Source organism: Betta splendens, chromosome 3, assembly GCF_900634795.4.
Source record: "Betta splendens chromosome 3, fBetSpl5.4, whole genome shotgun sequence".
NCBI lineage: Eukaryota > Metazoa > Chordata > Actinopteri > Anabantiformes > Osphronemidae > Betta > Betta splendens.
This window is the reverse complement of record NC_040883.2, coordinates 3,325,210-3,345,269: the sequence shown is the minus strand read 5'-3', so window position 1 is coordinate 3,345,269 and position 20,060 is coordinate 3,325,210. Positions and strand designations below refer to the sequence as shown.

Here is a 20,060-nt window from a genome sequence, read left to right as displayed (position 1 = left end):
GTACCTACTTCCAATTTGTAATTTCATTGGATTTCTGTGACCAGCGACCTCTGCGCTGTGAGGATGAGCACAATAGCATCACGGTGCCCAGCATGGAGTGGGCGCATATTTCAGTCCTCCAGTAGAATTTAGCAGTGAGGACATCTAAACGTCTTTGCGTTCGTCTGGGCTTTAGGCTTTAGGACTTATGCAAGGCTTACTGTACGGGTTATTGTTGGGCTTTTAGCTGCGCTTGATCCGATGCTGAACGTGAGACAAGAAAAGGGTAATATCGGCGTCCTTGCAGAGATAGCTGTGCAAACGCTTGTGTGAGTGAGTGTGAGTGCAGCTGGAGATGTGCCAGCTATTATTTCTGCATAAACAACCTGTGAGCCTGGAGCAAAATTAGTAAGCCGGCGTTAACACACAACCCACCCCACACACACGCACACACAGGCATACGAACACACACACGCACACACACACACACACACGCACGCACGCACGCACGCACGCACGCACGCACACACACACACACACACACACGCAGAGGTTGGACAGCTCATTTGTTAAACTCTGGGGATTTATTTGATTTCAGCAGAGCTCCCCTCCATCTTTTTTTCTCCTGCTTGACCTTTTCATTGTGTTTTCTAATCAGCACTTCTTCCCTGGTTCTTTGGTCCAGAGTCTTTGTTTTGCAGTTCCCTCCATTGATTTCCTTCGAGCCTTTCCCCCTTGTGTCCTTTAAGTGGACTTAAAAGAGGGGATGGAAATCTCTTTGAATTCCTGTCCCTAAAGTTCATCATCAACCAAGGGTCTGATTACATTAGTGAAGACGTCGGCTACTCTGGCCGTTTATTGCCACTAGGTAAAGGTTTTTAAAGTTTCTAAAACTCTCACCAAGGTTCTTTTACTTAATTAGTTTTGTATTAGTAAAATAAATAAATAAAATTAAAAACAAAATTTCAAAGTACAATAACGTAACTAAACACAAAGCATAGACTGATGTGTGCTTTCCACTTATGACTGGAGGAAATGTAAACAGTGCCTTGACGTTGTCCAGACTTTGAGTGAGAATTGCATTATGCTTTAAAACATTCCGTCCTAGTTCTGGTGTCTCTCCGAGCGTGACACGGGTCCATTTATCTCTGACAGCTCTAGGAAACGTAAAGTCCCTGCTGTACAAGAAGATTGCCTTTAGCCCTTCATGCATCTCTTCCCCACAGATAATGATGTTGTCCAACATTGTGGTCTGAACCAGTAAAGCTCTAAGAGTCGGCTAAAGCTCTGAGAGCGGTTGTCCCTCGTAGCAATTCTGTCTGTGGTTTCCATTTCATGTGGAGCTGAGGAGCGGAAGGTTCCACCTGGAGGAAGCTGAGCAGCACAATTTATTCTGCCCTCCGAAACAACAGAGAACTGTGTTCAGGGTCACATAACACACGAAGCAACCAAAAGCAACGACCCTGACAGATTAGACACGGAGGCAGATTAAATCCATCAATTTAATCAATGTGTTAAAAGCAGGAAGTAATGATGAATAAGTCCAGTTCATGAGCCTGTTTGTGTCAGACTCATCAGTATTCAGACTGGTCAATCAGCACTGGACTGTAACTGTGCTTAAGATATCGTGTTTCCTGCTGACATTTCTGCTGCCACCTCAATACAATGGTGCTGAAAGGACGATTTTTCAAAGCGGCTTATTAATTTTTCAGTGCCAGCGTGTGGCGGCAGAAAGCGGATGGACAGACACACGCTGGACAAATCAAACCACAGCGTCACATGACGAAGGCAGATTGTAATTAAAGGGTTTGTTGTGAACACGTTTAATGGGACCTGCAGCCTTTGTTCACGCCGTTAAAGGCGAGGCCTGTCAAGCAGCTTGTAAGCTGAGTCGGAGGTTTGACAGGGCAGCTCGTCAATAACTGTAAGAGGACACCTGGCCTGTATAATCAGATTCTTTTCTGAGGGCTTCCTCCATCTACGCTCCACAGACTTCCCCTCTTTCTTTATTCCATTATGAGAAACAGGAGACAGACAAACAGCACAAACAAAGCCTGGATGCTTGATGAAGGGAAGCTCACATCTACATGCTATATTAATGAAATCCACTCCAGCAGCGGCGGCCTTTGACGTTCAGAGACCCGATAACGCCGGGATTTGAGGCAGGAGTTAATTAACGAGTGAGGACTGTTTGTTCCGAATCAAGGGTGAGTTATCAGTTGCCCCGCTGCACAGGTCCCCTGGCGATTCAGCACAAATTGAGAGTGGAGAGCAATTCCCCAGGAGTTTGGTTTAATTTCTTCAGTCAGAGAGATTCCACTGAACCATGTTAACCCCCAGCACCATCCGGAAATTAAGTCGTGAAAGGTTTAACATTTCAAAACAGAATGAAGGACTGGCTGCAGTATCAATCAACCTGCTGCACGAATTCTATTTTGAATATGCAGATGTGTCGGGAACAGACAGACGCCTCAGGACGGATTCATCACCAAAGCAGGTGCTGTGTTTTCAGTCTTCTGTTCGGCTCGAACCTCCTCCTGCTTTGGCTTCAGTAGCATCCTGATGATTCAAACCTGCCTTCCTTGAAAGAGGCGTTGTCTGGATGAGAGCACACGTCAGCACTCGCCGCTGAGAGACTCTCAGAAGTTTCAAAAGTGCACAGGTTGCTTTGAAAACCTCCAAGAGTCTGTGAGAGTCCAATTCATCCTCACACTGAGACGTGTGATGCGTGATCAATTACTGCCTCTGGAGTGAAGAACCTTTAGGACCTCTTTATTTTGGTTGGTTCTCAAGCCAAGTGAAGCCAAGTCAGGTCACTGTTATTTAAATAACACTTTCCACAGGCGACAGCAGAGGACGTAAGTCATAAGTCCTGAACGATTACGTACATTTAAAATGTCCCACGTTGACCTCTTGTGCTTTTCAGGCAACTTCCGTCTAAACGGGAGCCAACGAGCTTGTGAACCCCGGTCTCGTCCCAGCCTGCTCTCTATAATTTGCCCTCCCTCCAGATCATGGATTATGGTGTAATCCCTGATATTCATCAGCCCAGGAGGTCAGAGGCCGCTTTACGACAATTCAACTACATCCCTTCTCTTAGATTAATGTTTTGGTTTGTGGTGTTAAAGCGGAGCCGAACATGATTAAACAGCAGATGTTTTCCACCTCTGGGTTTTATTCTGAAATGCACTTCTCACCTGAGCAGTGAACAGGTCTAGATGGTCCAGTGTCGGTTGGACAGTCTTACCAGCTGCAGAGTTATTTTTAGGCACCATAGTGAGTCTTACTGTGCTGACATATCTGGAGCTTTAAGTGACGCTGTCAAGCAATTTTTCCATAATTTCACCAAAATGAATATGCGAAGAATGTAAAAAAACAAATCAAAGCATTTCTCATGATTTATACTGGGAGTCACTGGACTCAGTTAAAGTCCCCAAAGTTAGCTCTTTCTGTATATGCAAATTAGAAGATATTAATATACTTTAATATTTATAATACAAAATCTGTAGAGCAACTCCTGTACAATAATTGCATTTAGCTCATCTGTTTATGCTAGAAAGAAAAATGTACAGTACATCTACTGTATATGAAGCAGATTTTTATGAAGCACTGTTAGGTTCAATCTGTTGTCATGGCAACTTGATCACGGTATGTGAACATCACAATACTCAAGTAAAGTTTGTCCGTGCGCGGCACTGACTTTAAAGCACACGAGGAGGAATTAAATCCTCAGACATCTGATTAAACATTTGAGGCAACGACAGCGTAGACGTGATCTCACATCTCACCAGCTGATGCTCTGTTCAACACGAACGATGCAACGCTCTGCTTCATGTAAATCAGCGGTTCAATTTACAGACGACGTAGTTGACACATGCGTGACAGGCAGCAGATACAGGCTCTGTTCAGTAATCTGCTCTGTGTTTGCGCCTGAATAAACTCTGTCTGCTGGGCTTTAGTCTGCGTTTAAATAAAAGCTTTTCAGTTGACTCCAGTTTATATTGAGCCTCATGATCAAGTCGAGCAGCTCTACACTGTAAAAAAACATTGGTTCAGTTCATTCATTGCATTTTTCTGCTCTGCTCTGCTGCTGCTCTTTTAATAATCAGCATTTACACTTACAAACCATAATAATTTGTTAAAACTAACAGGTCACCACAGTTATTGAAAGTCACGGAGTAGGTTTTTGGATCATGCATTCTGCTTCTCTTTCAGTCATAAAGAGGATTTTTAATAATAACCTGCTTAATTTTACTGTGGATCTGCACAATCCAATAAGAGCAGCGTCTGGAATGAAGAGGAGAGGAAGCAGCACCTCAGACTCTCCCTGTTAAAGGGTTCCTCAATTTAGGTTTGAGGTCAAAGAACGATCTCTGTTAGGATCTAATTAGACTTTGCACACATGGCTCATCATCATTTGTGGACTCTAGAAACATCTTCTATCTGACTGCATCCTAGATGCTTTGTTTGATGATGTGTATCGGTTGTATATGAACAAGGATGCCAACATCATTTGAGTGACTGACACTTACAGTAGATGAAGCAGCTTAAAGAATATATAATATAGTAATATCTAATGCGGTTCAGTCCACTCCTAGTGGGGTTTCATCCATCTTTGGTTCCATCACCAGATCATAACTGGTCCATTTTGTCCCATTTATGAACACTATGATCTGCTACACAGAAAAAAATTAATTCAACTGATTCTGAAACAAACCTGTTGCCAGGTTGGAAAATGTGTACGCAAACCTGAACATTAAACGATCACGTCTAATTGTGTTTTTTACAGTGTGAAAGATGAGGTGGGAGCGTGCCGGAGGGAGGGAGGGGGGGTAAAGGGAGGAGGAGGAGGAGGGTCTGGCTGTCAAACACAGATGAAAACACAACTGCGGGCGTCGGGAGGACACCGGCGTTAGATAACCGCGTTTGACCAATGGAGGCGCAGCGACGAGCGGGGTCCGGAGGAGCCGCGTCCACCTGATTCCCTCCAACTCCACGGAGCTGCCCCGGGAGGCGACGTCTGCGGCGGAGCGGCGGCGCGGCGGCGGAGCGGCGGAGCGGCAGAGCGGCGCGGACGCACGGCGCGCCCGCAAACTTCAGAGCGGATCCGGGAAACTGGCACGGCCGCGGCGCCGCTCGTCGGGCCGGCGGCTGCGCAGCGACAAGTTGGCGTCCGCCTCGGCGACCAGGGCAGAAACGCGGACGCTCCAGATGGAGCCGTAACTGGAGAGGCGCGTCTTCGCTGTGGCAGCGGGGAAAATGCACAGGACGAACGGGAGCGGCTTCACACCTGCGCCCTTTAAGGTGAGGGAGAGTGTGGGATTCGGAACTTTCCCCTCTTCTGTGAGCCTCCACAGAAATAGAGCAGCTCTGTGCAGAATATGCCGAACTGCTACCGAGCCCAGACATCCACACACCTCCTCCTTATTTATTTTGTTTAACCACAAGTCAGTGATCAGCATTCAGAAATAGTTCCGACACCACACACACCTGCGAGCATCACAACCAGGCTTCAGCGCCTGCGGAGCAACACACGAAGAAGTGCGTTAATGGCTGTTGTCATCGCTGTTTCCCTCTGAGGCCGTAGGTTGGATTTTACTGTCGAATGCTGACCATTCAGTTGACATCGTTTCTACCGTAGCATGAATGTTGACAGGTCACTGTGCATCAGGTTGAGGTGGAGCTAATGATGGTGATCTAGTTCAATGTGTAATTGGGCCTCGTGTTGCTCCATTGGATAATGTGTCAGGACGTTCAGCCTCCGGGTGGTTCTGGAGCTGATGAGACTTGGGGCGGTCGGATCGTATTTGTGGGAGCATCATCAGAGCCACAGGGGGTAAAGGTGCAAATTAGTGTAAAGGCTCGGGAGTGTCGGGTCTAAAAGTGGCGTGCGAAGGTGTTTATGAATTGAAGGAGCACATGGAAAACAGGCAAGCGGATCCATTTCAAAGCAGATCGACTTTTCATCTGTAAAGTCCAGTTCCAGCCAAACGAAAGAATGTAGAATATGGTTCACTTGAAAGATGTTTATACCATCAAGAAATGTCATAGTGTATAATTAAAGAACATTTCTGCTGTGATCTAAAAGGTCTGGATGATTGGTGACACTATGAAAGTCATCATAATAATGATAATCGTCACTTAAGACCCAGTACGTCATAATAATAACAGCTCTGTGTCATCTGCATAACAACAAAAGTACCTCCTGCTTTAGTGCTGAGAGCGACGGGCCTCCTCCGGTTGCTACGGGACCTCCGAGCAGTCAGTTCTGTTCTGTGCTCGTCCCTTCATCGCAGCAGCTTCTCCTCCTGCTTAAACGCGTCTGACTCCATCGGAGGCTCTCGGATCCGCCGTGCGCTTAGTGGCGGCTCTGCAGATTCTTCGGCTGCTATGAGCTGGTGTCGGGGGGCATTCGGGTCGAGCTCACGATGAATCTGATCAGCCTGACGGGCGACTGCGGAGACACAACACGACACTCGGCCGCTCCAAATGAAGTACGAGTCACAGCCAGAGTCTGAGCTGCGACCGAGAAGAGGCTTGTGTTCGTGTTTTCACTGTCTTGTGTCTCTGTTGTCACAGTCGACTGGCCTCCGAGGACCCCCCTCATAGCCTCCTGCCAGCACTCCCTCCGTCCCACCAGACCCCTCGCAGGCAGCCATGCCTCTCATCAGCAACGCCAACCACGACTTCAGCACCTACTCCATCAGCAGCGACGACAGCAGCCTCGATCGCTTCTTCACCGAGATCCCGGAGACCGACACCGTCAAGGGCGTGTACTTCCAGCGCGCCCGGCGGCTCCGCGACCCCAAGGCGTCGTACGTGGTGGACCACACCCTGCAGGCGCTGGTCAACGTCGGGGGGAACCGCTACGCCTTCCCGTGGAGCACCCTGGAGCGCTTCCCCCAGAGCCGCCTGGGGCGCCTGCGCTTCTGCACGACGCCCGAGGAGATCGCGCGGCTCTGCGACGACTACGACGAGGCGCGCGGGGAGTTCTTCTTCGACCGCAACCCCACGGCCTTCGGCGTCGTCCTCAACTTCCTGGCCGCCGGGAAGCTCCGCCTGCTGCGCGAGCTGTGCGCCGTGTCGCTGCACGACGAGCTGGACTACTGGGGCGTGGACCCGGGCCACATGGAGCGCTGCTGCCGGCGCAAGATGATCACGCGCGTGGACGAGGTGTCCGAGCGCGAGCGCAAGGAGGAGGAGTGGCGGCAGAAGAGGGTGACGCTGAAGAAGGGCGCCGCGGAGGCGCGCGGGGGCTCCAGCAGGCTGATCTGGGTGCTGCGGGAGGTGGTGGAGAACCCCCACTCAGGGCTGGCGGGCAAGACGTTCGCCTGCCTGTCCGTCGTCATGGTGCTGGTCACGGTGGTCAGCCTGTGCATCAGCACCATGCCGGAGCTCCGCAGCGAGGAGAGCACGGTAGGGGTCCTCTTAGAAATGCATCCCTGACCCCGCCCACTTCCAGGCAGGTCGTCAGAGGCCCATGGAAAAGTATAGAGACCGAATAAACATAACAACATAATTGCATAAATGCATAAAAACGTAAGCGTAAAGAGGATTTTCTTCTTGTGGTGTCACTTCGCACGCGCTCCTCCTGTATGTCTTTGATCTGAAGCTTCTACTCTTTCATCTCTGCAACAGACTCTGTGGAGTTAAACCGAGGAGCTGTTGACGTTATGCAATATTCCGTCAATACTTTTAGTTCAGATCAGGTTAGGTTTCATTTGTTGAACAGTTTTTGGCAACGCAGCAACCGGAGATTAAACGTATTGATTTTAAGCCGCCCTTCAGCTGTTTTACAGTAAACGCCAGCAGTTCATGCGCAGATACAGTAGATCCAAGGTTGTAATTTCTGCCTTTCCAGCGGTCGGTTTAGAACAACCTCTCATTCCAAGGCTTTTCTTTTGCCTCGTTATTCATCTCGGAGCTTTTACGCTGAAAGGGAAATGGATGTTTCTGCATTGTGGCTGATCGTGTGTGACCACATTATCCACAACAGCAGCTTCAAAGGAATGTTACAGCAACGCTTCTCTTTGTTGAACGTGGCTTTTTTCTAATCAAACTGGCGGCGCTGCATGAAAGGACGGCGTGAAAACACAGTCAGGGGTCGCAGTAAATGCAGGATCCGGTCTGACTCCCTCGCTTTGCCGTTCATAGAACGCTTCCTGATTATCTCAGGTTGAATTCCTCTCACACCTGTAGCCGTCGCTCAGCAGAATGCATCCTCCACGTTCAGCTCACAGCTCCAGCCACTAGTTAGTGTTTGCAGGTTCCCCGTCGTCCAGCAGACGTTACACTAATAGACTCTGATGTACCATTAACCCTCCTGTCATTGTATAATAGCGGCCTGACCTTTACCCATGGCTATTTTTGGTCCACAGGTCCATCCTCTAGGCAGGATTTTGAACATGCGTTCATATTTGAGAAGAAATCTACAGAAAAGCGCACACACACACACACACACACACACACACACACACACACACACACACACACACACACACACACACACACACACACACACACACAGAGTCCTGTTTCACATCTACGTGGGGACTCACCATTGACATAATGCCTTCCCCTAACCTTAACCATCACAAATAAAGGCAGACGTCTAATCTTTGCTCTAATCTGAACCAAAACTCAATTCTAACCTCAGCCCTAAAATCATATCTTGACCATCAAAAAAGCCTTCGGACCGGTGGGGACCTGCCAAGTGTCCCCACGTTGTAACAATGTCCTCACCTTGATAGCAAAGACTTGGTTTAGGGTCCCCACGTTGAAAAAAAACGTGCACACACACACACACACACACACACACACACACACACACACACACACACACACACACACACACAAACGCACGCTCGCACGCACGCACGCACACACAAACGCACGCACACACACACACGCACGCACGCACGCACGCACGCACGCACGCACGCACGCACGCACGCACGCACACACACACACACACACACACACACACACACACACACACACACACACACACACACACACACACCCCTAATAAATCCATGCATGTTTCTGTTTCCCATCTATTTCTACAAACATCCCGTTACAGCTAATGCTGCTGTGTCGTCTGCTTTCATCGTCTGATAACGGCACTAAGCTGCCGCTGACTGATGAAATGACAGATTCAAGCTGTTTCGCACGTCTCTCGTTGTGTGTCTCCAGAGCGAGTGCTCCCACAGGTGCCACAGCATGTTCGTGGTGGAGTCCATCTGCGTCGCCTGGTTCACGCTGGAGTTCGTGCTGCGTTTCGTCAACGCGCAGAGCAAGCTGGCCTTCGCCCGCGGGCCCCTCAACATCATCGACGCCATCGCCATCCTGCCGTACTACGTGTCGCTGGTGGTGGACGTCCGGGACCGGTCCCAGGAGGAGGTGATCATGGGCGCGGGCCGGGGCTACCTGGACAAGCTGAGCCTGATCCTGCGCCTGCTGCGCGCCCTGCGCATCCTCTACGTGATGCGGCTGGCGCGCCACTCGCTGGGGCTGCAGACGCTGGGGCTCACCATGCAGCGCAGCCTGCGCGAGTTCGGCCTGCTGCTGCTCTTCGTCTGCGTGGCCGTGACGCTCTTCTCGCCGCTGGTCCACCTGGCGGAGAGCGAGCTGGCGCCGCTCGCCGCCGCGCAGCCGCACCACCGCTTCAGCAGCATCCCGGCCTCCTACTGGTGGGCCATCATCTCCATGACGACGGTGGGCTACGGCGACATGGTGCCGCGCAGCATCCCCGGGCAGGTGGTCGCCATGACCAGCATCCTGAGCGGCATCCTCATCATGGCGTTCCCCGCCACCTCCATCTTCCACACCTTCTCGCGCTCCTACCAGGAGCTCAAGCAGGAGTATGAGCGCGTGTGGAAGGAGGAGCGAGACGAGGAAATCGCTGCCGAGTCGGAGGAGACTCGGTCCAAGGCTCAGTTGTCAACGACAGGCTGATCACGATACTGGACCACAGCAGGAACATGTACTATAAATAATAGCATAACTGCGTAGAATATCTGAGATATTAAAGGGACTTCCTGTGCCGTGGACACAACCTGATACTTCTGGTTTCTGTCTGTCACATTTCTGGATTCATTCTTGAATACATTGAATACTCAAAGACTCCTGCTCCTCAGGTGGTATGAATCATTTCTTGTGTCAGCATCACACGCACACGCGTGCGTGCATGCGCGCGCGCACACACACACACACACACACACACACACACACACACACACACACACACACACACACACACACACACACACACACACACACACACACACATATCCTTGACATAATGCCTTCCCTAGCCCCTCACCCAAAGCCACAACTAAAGGCAGACATTTAACCTGCTCTAATCCAAACCAAAACTCAGTTCTAACCTCAGACATAAAATCAAATCTTGACCATCAAAAAAGCTTTCAAATTTTGTGGGGACCGGTCAAATGTCCCCTCGTTGTCAACCTGGCCTCACCTTGATAGCAAAAACATGTTTTATGGTCCCCACAGTGCAGGAAAAAAGTTCACACTCACACACAGTTTAACAGCAGCTGTTTCAGTGCCTTCTTTGTTTAACTAAACCCACTCTTACAGGTCCATAAATACAAGAAGGCCACCAAATATTACAATAAAAAAATAGCAGCAAACAATGACAAAACAAACACGCAAACGTTGTAAATAGTATGATTATGTCTATTTAATATAGATTTGTTTTACAGGTTAAGCTCATTTTTGACTCAACGTCTGTGTCGTCTCTTCTTCTCTGTTTTTCAGGCTCTTCTTTTAAAACAAAAATTAACCTTTATAATAATAACGAACAAATGTTTCAGCCACTGATTTATGGTTTGTTCAGCAGCTTCCATCTTTGAGCGACTGACTGGAATCTGACTTCAGACTCTAAGACGTCTGGATTAAGATGCACATGTGAAGGAGATTTATAGCCTGAAAGGCAGCAAAGCGCCAGAGGGAAGCCGGCCTGTCCTTCAAATGAGATTTCATGCTTTTCATTCTAGTGCAAACTCTGTTTGGTCTATTAAAAAACTTTTTCATGTTTGCCTTAAAACAACAAAGGAACATGTTTTGCTATAATTAATCTCCCTGTTGTCCTGTTAGAGATAATAAAGTTCCTGATTATTACTGACCAAACCGAACACTAAAGTAAAATAAGTTTTACGTCATCAGAGACAAACACAACAGAATTCCATGGAAATGCTCCCACACGAACGAGTTAATAATTCAAGTTAGGTGGAGTTTTTTCAGAGCTCAGTCACAGGCTGGTGCTAAAACTGAAGCTGTTTTGCATAAATGTATTGAATACATTAACACTTACATATCAGGTGCTGAGCGGAATACTTATATTCATCCTTTGCGCATGTTCTGATTTGCTGAAGCATTAATGATATTTTTTCCTTCAACCTTTCTGTCCTGTGCACAGAGATTGAAGCCTAATTGTCCTTCTTACACCTCCTGTTGTATTGACTGTGTGTCACAGGGATAATTACAGACCTCATCAAGTGTTAAGACTTAAATCTCACTTAATATTAACCATAAAAAGCACATTAAAAAAAAACATGCTCCATATTTTAATACTTTGAATCACGGTATAACAGTATTAATGACTGTTCCACTTTCAAGAAGTTGAATCACTGACTTTTTGATTCACTTGAAACTGACTAAACCCCTTCACACCGACATCTGCTGTTCTCGACTGTGGATGGTGTTTGAAGACACAGATGGAGCTGCTGAAGAGCCTCTTTCTGTCTCAGCAGAGCGTCGCTGGCACCGGAGCGGCCGCTCGGCTCCAAACAATGGAAACATTGAGCTCTCGTCCGGTCACATGTCGCTGTCCTCCACCACCTCCTCTTTCATCCAACCTGCACCGCCGGCCGTCAGGCTCCAACGGCTCATATGCTGCTGCTCCAGCATATGATGTTTGAATGTAGAACTGATAAAATGACCATCGACCATTAAACCAGGTGTTAAGGGTTCCTGGAGTTCACCCGACTGAACCAGCAAGAAATGACTTTCTTTTAAACATGAAGCTGTTTTTATTTGAAAACCAGCTGATTTCATGTCAGTCAGATCTTTGCTATAACATATTGATTAGTGCTGAGACCATTGTCATCTTATTATTGAAACTCCACTCAGACGTTCACTTACATCAACATTTACATAATTATAGAAATTTCAGAATTTGCACTGATGTTTGCATCAAAGCAACCAAAACACAGAATGTGTTTTCACCCAGAGGGAGAAGAGGAAGATGAGTATTAACCAGCCAAACTATTATCAGAGATATTAATCAAACTTCTGCTGGTGTGAATACAGCTGACTGTCAAAATAAAAACATCACAGCATAATATGCAAAAAATATATATTTATTTAGAAAGGTGAATTACATCATAACATGCTGTACATTTCAGATAGTACAATGATGGGTATGAAATATTACTTTAAATGAGTATCATCAAATTATTTTACATTGTGATAACCGAATAATATAAACATATTTTCCATATTGACTAATAATTGTCACTTACAGAGCTGCATTTACACAGTTATTTAACATTATTAATGTCTCTTATGAGACTTTTTCCTTGAGGCAGATGGTGATTTTTCAGTGGCTGTTAAGTCCTGAAAATCGTCTAGTGCGTTCGTCACCCAGTCCAGTTCAGGGTTAACACAAATTACCCTCACGGCTGTCTTGATTCTGAAAGGAACAAACAAAAAAAACAGTCAATGATGAGAAACCATGTCTTAGTCAGCAGGGAATCAAAACGACTCACTAAACAACAACTTTACTATTTTGACACACTCTCATTGCCTGATTATTATTTTCACTTGCAAAAGAACTAGACCAGAAGATAAATTTGGCTTTAACAAGACTTTACACTTTACAGAGCCCAAGTCAATGAACTAAGGAAGCTAAAATCAATCGGTTTGTACAGTGACTGAACAGCGCTCCCACGTGGATCATTTCTGAACTACTGAACATGCATTTGTGGCGCATTTGAATTATTATGTGATTTACATCACTAATACAAGAAGTTATAAACACGGAGAGAGAGGAGCACAAGCTTCATCATCTTGAACTTGAAGATTAAGAATGTTTCCTTACGTACTCTGTGTTGTTACGTCATGATGACAAACACACACTGAGTTCAGACGCACACATTATTAAACCACAGACTGTAGATACTTACACAACTGATTTCAGAGGACAGTCATTTGGGGTCCTTCCCATGTATGTAATGCGTCTCAGAGGAACCCGATGTTCAGAGTTGGAGTCACAGCATCCACTTTCCAAAAGCTGTCGTGCTGCACGCTGACCTGTCAGCACAGGAGTCACACACCTTTAATTCACTGCCGTTGTCTGGATGCAGTTCAGATCTCATTAGTCAAAGCAGATACTGACCATCAGAGTGGTGACACAGGCAGCAGATGAGGATCAGGGCAGCGATCACCAGCGTCTTCATGGTTCCCTCACAGAGACAGACGTTCTTCAGGTTGGATGCTCAGTGGGTCTTTGTGCTGATCTGGTCTGATGTGGGTTCCAGACCTGCTCTGTGCTCCCTTTATACAGCTGCTGCCTCCATCCTCACAGTCACAGTCACAGCTTCTCAGAAGCCTCACAGTTCCTCTTCTACTTCCTCCCCACCTCCTTTCTCTGGTACAGGACTATTTTTTAAGGTGTTCACAGTTCTGAATGAAGCTCTACACAGAATGAACAGTGGACTTTCCCTGCTGTGCTGTTTCTTATGCTGATGGACATAAACGCTCACCACGGCTTGAGATTAATCTGATAATGAATATTTAAATATTGATTTGAAGAGTTCATACAATTCAAATGAAGGCAGATTAATTTAAAAAAAGTAGCATTTGACCTATTTGGTCAATATAATAAACTCACAAAACAATGACTGCTGTATAAACTAACATGATATTGGCTAGATTTAGTTTAATGAACTAAATACTGACTTGAAGAAACGGTAACAGTCAATAAAAATAGTTTTAGTCAGTGTTGTCATGTGTTGATTTTTGAGTTAGTTGGACATAAACTGGGCATTCGTTAAACACAACTTGCAAAATGTGCCTAAAACTGTTTCATGAGTGACAAATGCAGTATTTTCTTAGATAAGTACTTTTGCTGGTGTTTTGAGTTTTTCCACTCATTCCTCCATCAGTAAACTGTAACAGCAGTAAATTGTTGTTTGGACATATAATCTGAATTATTTCACTGATAACGTCGTCCAATAGCAGTAATGTTCACTATGAGCAGCAGCTTCACATTACTGTGATGTGAGTGACTTTCACTTCCACATCTGAGCTCATCATTCAGCAGAACAACGTTTTTCATAGAACTGTTTTTACAGTTCAACACTTTTCCCTTTAATATTGATCCAACACTTCATTATTCCAGTTACACGACTGTGCAACTTAATGAAGGAATGGGAAGAAATGAAACAAACCCATCTGTATTTTACAATAAATCCATTTCTTCCTCTTGTCCTGTTCTGCAGTTTATCATGCACATACTGCATTGAATGCCTTATTATGATTGACAGTTTTGCTAATATATAATATACTCCCCCTGATTGATGATCTGTGATATGATAATGTAAATAACAATAATGATGATGACGATTATGCTACAAACGCTCACTGACTATGACTATTTAGGCCTCACTCAGACGGACTGGACAGTATTCCAGCCACTAGATGCAGACAGATGAAATAGGAGCCCTTCAGGAAAATATTGTTGAATTCTAGGCACACGTCACTTAGAGACAAAGACCAGACTGACGGACAGAAAGGAGAGGATCCAAATGCACGACCCATTAGACACGTACTGGGATAATTTATAAGGGAAATAAATGAGAGGTAACAAAATGCAGGACAATAGCTCAGAACATGATGTAAAAACTAAAAGTCGCCGCTCATGCAGGAAAAACTGATTTTTCTCAAGACACCAAGAAAAACCAGAGTCACAGATGCCAATCCAAAAGCAGGACGCTCACAAAACATATAGAACATGGGAGACAGAAGACAACCTGGAGACATCCCAACACACAGGGACAGGGGACACACAGTGTAACACGTGACAGAGAAAGACAAAACAGTGATGAGAGACTTATTGACAAAGTGAACAAACACAAGGCTGACAACAGGAAGAACCACTGCAGCAAACAAGCAAAGGTGAAGTGAGGAAGGAGCCGTAAATACACAGACTATAGAGACAGGAGCAGAGGCGTTCAGGAGCTCAACCACTGGCTGACGGCGTGTCCCGGACTGTGGCCTCCATCACACAGAGTTCACTATACACTGAAAAGTTGGGAGGTGATCTTCAGAAGAAACCTTGAGACTGCGGTTGATTAAGTCCTGATTTAGAGCCTACACAATAATGAATGGAATTATGTTTGGGACCATGAGAACAGAGGTCGAGTAGTGGGAGAAGAGTTTTAAATCAAGGCAAAGGGAAGAAATATACATGTAGCACATTTCAGAGTGGCCTTTTATTGTGGCCAGTGTGAGAGGTGGACGGATGACCTCCACAAAGGAGAAGTGCTCACTATCACAGATTGACAGATTGACAGAAACTATATTCGACATATGGTTAATGTGTAGAAAATGTTTCAGATCTTTGAGTTCATCTTAAAACAAATGGGAGCAAAAACAAAAGTGTTGCGTTTGTATTTGTGTTCAGTGTATTAATGTCACATTCAGCCGCCGCGCCGCTACAGGCGCTCCTGTGTTTTGTTGTTTGGTTTGTTGTGTGTTCTGACACATTGTTGGTGTGAACGCGGTGGTGGCTGGTTGTTGGTTGCTTCACCCAGTTACATGTTAAAGAGAGGAGGTTCTGACCAAGTGGAGATTTCGGTTTCTTTTGATGTCCTGTCCTGTTGTGAAGGTTTTTTTTGATTGTCTTGTGTTTGTGTTTAGGACATTGCCCGTTGTGTTACGGAGCGTTTTAGTTTCATAGTGAGTTTAGATTGTTTAGTAGCGTTTTACCTGCATCGCAGTGACTTTTAGTTCTTGCTTGTTTTTGTGTTTGAACTGAATCCTGCCGTGCAGTGAGTTTATGTTGTATTAACTGTTAACTGTAATTTGTGGTGTGGGTCGTGCATTTGGGGTTTTCCCTCTCCTGGCGGCCTGGTGTGTGTGTGTGTGTGTGTGTGTGTGTGTGTGTGTGTGTGTGTGTGTGTGTGTCTGTATCTGTGTGTGTGTGTGTGTGTGTGTGTGTATGTGTGTGTGTATCTGTGTCTGTGTGTGTGTGTGTGTGTGTGTGTGTGTGTGTGTGTGTGTGTGTGCACGTTGGCCGCGGTGCCAAACTCCTGGGCTCAGGTAGAGCGCGTCTCCTCTCGGCTCCGTGAGCTGGAGCGTCTCCGCTCGGAGCGGGTGCTGTCGTTCCTCCATCTCCACCGCACCTCCGCTCCTGTCCTCAGTCAAACGAGTTGTAACCATTAACAGTTGACGAGATATTAACCAAACTTCTGCTAGTGTCAAATAAAGACATCACTACATAATATGCAAAAAAACATATTTATTCAGAAAAGACCTTTACATCATGACATGCTGTTGATTTCAGATATGACCATGATGAGTATGAAATACTACTTCAAATGAGCAGCATCAAATCACTTGCTGGTGGTTTGTTGTTAGCAGTACTTAAACTTCATCAGCACTTTCTTCACCCACTTTCCTCATAGTTCCCCTTTTCCCTTCTCATTCCTCTGTTCCTCTATTTTCTCTCTACAGAGAAAACAATGGTGGTCAAGATTCTAAACACAGTTCTACACAGAATGAATGGTGGACTTTCCCTGCTGTGCTGTTTGTTTTTCTCTGACTTTTCCTGCTTCAGAATGTGATGTTCTGTATTTGAAGCCAGATCTCTGTGACTTGGTCCATAGGTTTCTTTTTGCATCCAAGTTTACACGCTTCATTGATTTAAACCTTTTCATTTAGGATGAAATCAAACGTGTTCACTGCAATGTCTGCAGAACACAACACTATGCAGATGAAGCATGTTTCTTTCTCTGTGTTGTCACCTCAGCAACGTCATGATGACAAACACACACTGAGTTCAGACGCACACATTATTTAACCACAGACTGTAGATACTTACACAACGGATTTCAGAGGACAGTCATCTGGGGTCCTTCCCATGTATGTAATGCGTCTCAAAGGAACCCGATCTTCAGAGTTGGAGTCACAGCATCCACTCCTTGACAGCATTCCTGCTGCAATCTGACCTGTCAGCACAGGAGTCACACACCTTTAACTCACAGCCATTGTCTGGATGCAGTTCAGATCTCATTAGTCAAAGCAGATACTGACCATCAGAGTGGTGACACAGGCAGCAGATGAGGATCAGGGCAGCGATCACCAGCGTCTTCATGGTTCCCTCACAGAGACAGACGTTCTTCAGGTTGGATGCTCAGTGGGTCTTTGTGCTGATCTGGTCTGATGTGGGTTCCAGACCTGCTCTGTGCTCCCTTTATACAGCTGCTGCCTCCATCCTCACAGTCACAGTCACAACTTCTCAGCCTCGGAGTTCCCCTTTTTTCCCTTCTCCTTCCTCTGTTTCTCTATTTTCTCTCTACAGAGGAAACAATGGTGGTCAAGATTCTAAACACAGTTCTACACAGAATGAACGGTGGACTTTCCCTGCTGTGCTGTTTGTTTTTCTTGGACTATTCCTGCTATAGAAGGAGATGTTCTGTATTTGTAGCCAGATCTCTGTGTGACTTGGTCCATAGGTTTCCCTTTGCATCCCAGTTTACACGCTTCATTTATTCAAAACTTCTTCACTTAGAATGAAATCAATATTTAAATATTGATTTGAAGAGTTTCACAATTCAAATAAAGGAGGGTTATTTAAACAAAAGTAGCAGATGACTTATCAAGACAACAAAACCAGAGTTACATATGCAAATCCAAACGCAGGGCGCTCACAAAACTGAGACACAACATGGGAGACAGAAGACAACCTGGGGACATACCAACACACAGGGACAGGGGACACACAGTGTAACACGTGTGACAGAGCAAGACAAAAAAGAGTGATGAGAGACTTATTGACAAAGTGAACAAACACAAGACCAACTGACAACAGGAAGAACCACTGCAGCAAACAAGCAAAGGTGAAGTGAGGAAGGAGCCCTAAATACACAGACTATAGAGACACGAATAAGACATTTGCATCAAAGCAAGAATGTGTTTACACAGAGGGAGAAGTGGAAGATGATTCATCTGCCTGCTACAAACTAAGAGTAAAATTAACCTCTGCTGGTGTGAGCACAGCTGACCCACAAATAAACAGCACAACATCATATGCAAAACATAATATTTTTATTTACAGATTACATCATGACATGCTGTACATTTTACATATGACCATGATGAGCATGAAATACTTTGCATTGTATAAACACAGTTTTAAAAATAATTTATAATTATTACTTAAATACCTGCGTCATTTACACAAATATTTAAGAACACCATGTTAAGGTTACTTTCCACACGTTCAAATGTTGGAAGGGGCAGATGGTTATTTGTTGTTAGCAGTTGACTTCTGAAACTTCAACAGTGCCTTCTTCACCCACGGTTTCTCAGGATCAAAACAAAACATTATGTTACGGATTGTTTTGATTCTGAGAAAAAAAGAAAAAAATCACAGTCAGTGATGAGGAATCTTGTCATTTAACAGCACGTTTACTGTGTTAATTCACACTCGTTGCTATGAAAATGTTTTCACTCACTGAGGGACCAGACAATTAGATAAACATGAGTGAGCAATGAGCATTTAACCAGACTTTACACTTTACACTGTGTCTGAACTGAGGAAGCTGAACGGGCTCTCGTGTTGGAGAAACTACTGGACGTGCATTTGTAGCATGTTTGCATCATTATGTGATTTGCATCATTAATGTAGGATGTGATAAACATAGGAGGGAAGTGCATGAGCTCCATCATCCTGAACCTGAAGATGAAGCATGTTTCTTTCTGTGTTGTCACCTCAGCAACGTCATGATGACAAACACACACTGAGTTCAGACACACACATTATTTAACCACAGACTGTAGATACTTACACAACTGATTTCAGAGGACAGTCATTTGGGGTCCTTCCCATGTATGTAATGCGTCTCAGAGGAACCGGATCTTCAGAGTTGGATTGACAGCATCCACTTTTCAAAAGCTGTCCTGCTGCAATCTGACCTGTCAGCACAGGAGTCACACACCTTTAACTCACTGTCGTTGTCTGGATGCAGTTCAGATCTCATTAGTCAAAGCAGATACTGACCATCAGAGTGGTGACACAGGCAGCAGATGAGGATCAGGGCAGCGATCACCAGCGTCTTCATGGTTCCCTCACAGAGACAGACGTTCTTCAGGTTGGATGCTCAGTGGGTCTTTGTGCTGATCTGGTCTGATGTGGGTTCCAGACCTGCTCTGTGCTCCCTTTATACAGCTGCTGCCTCCATCCTCACAGTCACAGTCACAGCTTCTCAGAAACCTCACAGTTCCTCTTCTACTTCCTCCCCACCTCCTTTCTCTGGTACAGGACTATTTTTAAGGTGTTCACAGTTCTGAATGAAGCTCTACACAGAATGAACAGTGGACTTTCCCTGCTGTGCTGTTTCTTATGCTGATGGACATAAACGCTCACCAAGGCTTGAGATTAATCTGATAATAAATATTTAAATATTTATTTGAAGAGTTCATAAAATTTAAATGAAGGCAGATTAATTTAAAAAAGTAGCATTTGACCTATTTGGTCAATATAATAATCTCAAAAAAATGACTGCTGTATAAACTAACATGATATTGGCTAGATTTAGTTTAATGAACTAAATACTGACTTGAAGAAACGGTAACAGTCAGTAAAAATAGTTTTAGTCAGTGTTGTCATGTGTTGATTTTTGAGTTAGTTGGACATAAACTGGGCATTCGTTAAACACAACTTGCAAAATGTGCCTAAAACTGTTTCATGAGTGACAAATGCAGTATTTTCTTAGATAAGTACTTTTGCTGGTGTTTTGAGTTTTTCCACTCATTCCTCCATCAGTAAACTG

At 45.4% G+C, this 20,060-nt stretch overlaps 3 protein-coding genes across 3 annotated transcripts; 1 reads left to right on the top strand and 2 right to left on the bottom strand.

Annotated features, from left to right (window-relative positions):
- The first annotated feature begins 4,825 nt into the window (after positions 1-4,825).
- LOC114852669 (potassium voltage-gated channel subfamily G member 4-like) lies at positions 4,826-10,117 on the top strand. The gene is made up of 3 exons (XM_029145224.3): positions 4,826-5,283; positions 6,559-7,395; positions 9,175-10,117. The coding sequence occupies exons 2-3, from the start codon at positions 6,637-6,639 to the stop codon at positions 9,934-9,936; spliced, it is 1,521 nt and encodes a 506-aa protein (XP_029001057.1). The 5' UTR covers positions 4,826-5,283; positions 6,559-6,636; the 3' UTR covers positions 9,937-10,117.
- A 2,229-nt stretch (positions 10,118-12,346) lies between these two features.
- On the bottom strand, positions 12,347-13,837 carry LOC114852670 (eotaxin-like). The gene is made up of 3 exons (XM_041070115.2): positions 13,400-13,837; positions 13,188-13,314; positions 12,347-12,694 (listed from the first exon to the last, which is right to left on the bottom strand). The coding sequence occupies exons 1-3, from the start codon at positions 13,458-13,460 to the stop codon at positions 12,556-12,558; spliced, it is 327 nt and encodes a 108-aa protein (XP_040926049.1). The 5' UTR covers positions 13,461-13,837; the 3' UTR covers positions 12,347-12,555.
- Positions 13,838-18,322: 4,485 nt separating this feature from the next.
- On the bottom strand, positions 18,323-19,502 carry LOC129602924 (C-C motif chemokine 22-like). The gene is made up of 3 exons (XM_029145402.3): positions 19,289-19,502; positions 19,077-19,203; positions 18,323-18,635 (listed from the first exon to the last, which is right to left on the bottom strand). Exons 1-3 carry the CDS (start codon positions 19,347-19,349, stop codon positions 18,533-18,535), a joined length of 291 nt encoding a protein of 96 aa, XP_029001235.1. The 5' UTR covers positions 19,350-19,502; the 3' UTR covers positions 18,323-18,532.
- Between the last annotated feature and the right edge of the window lie 558 nt (positions 19,503-20,060).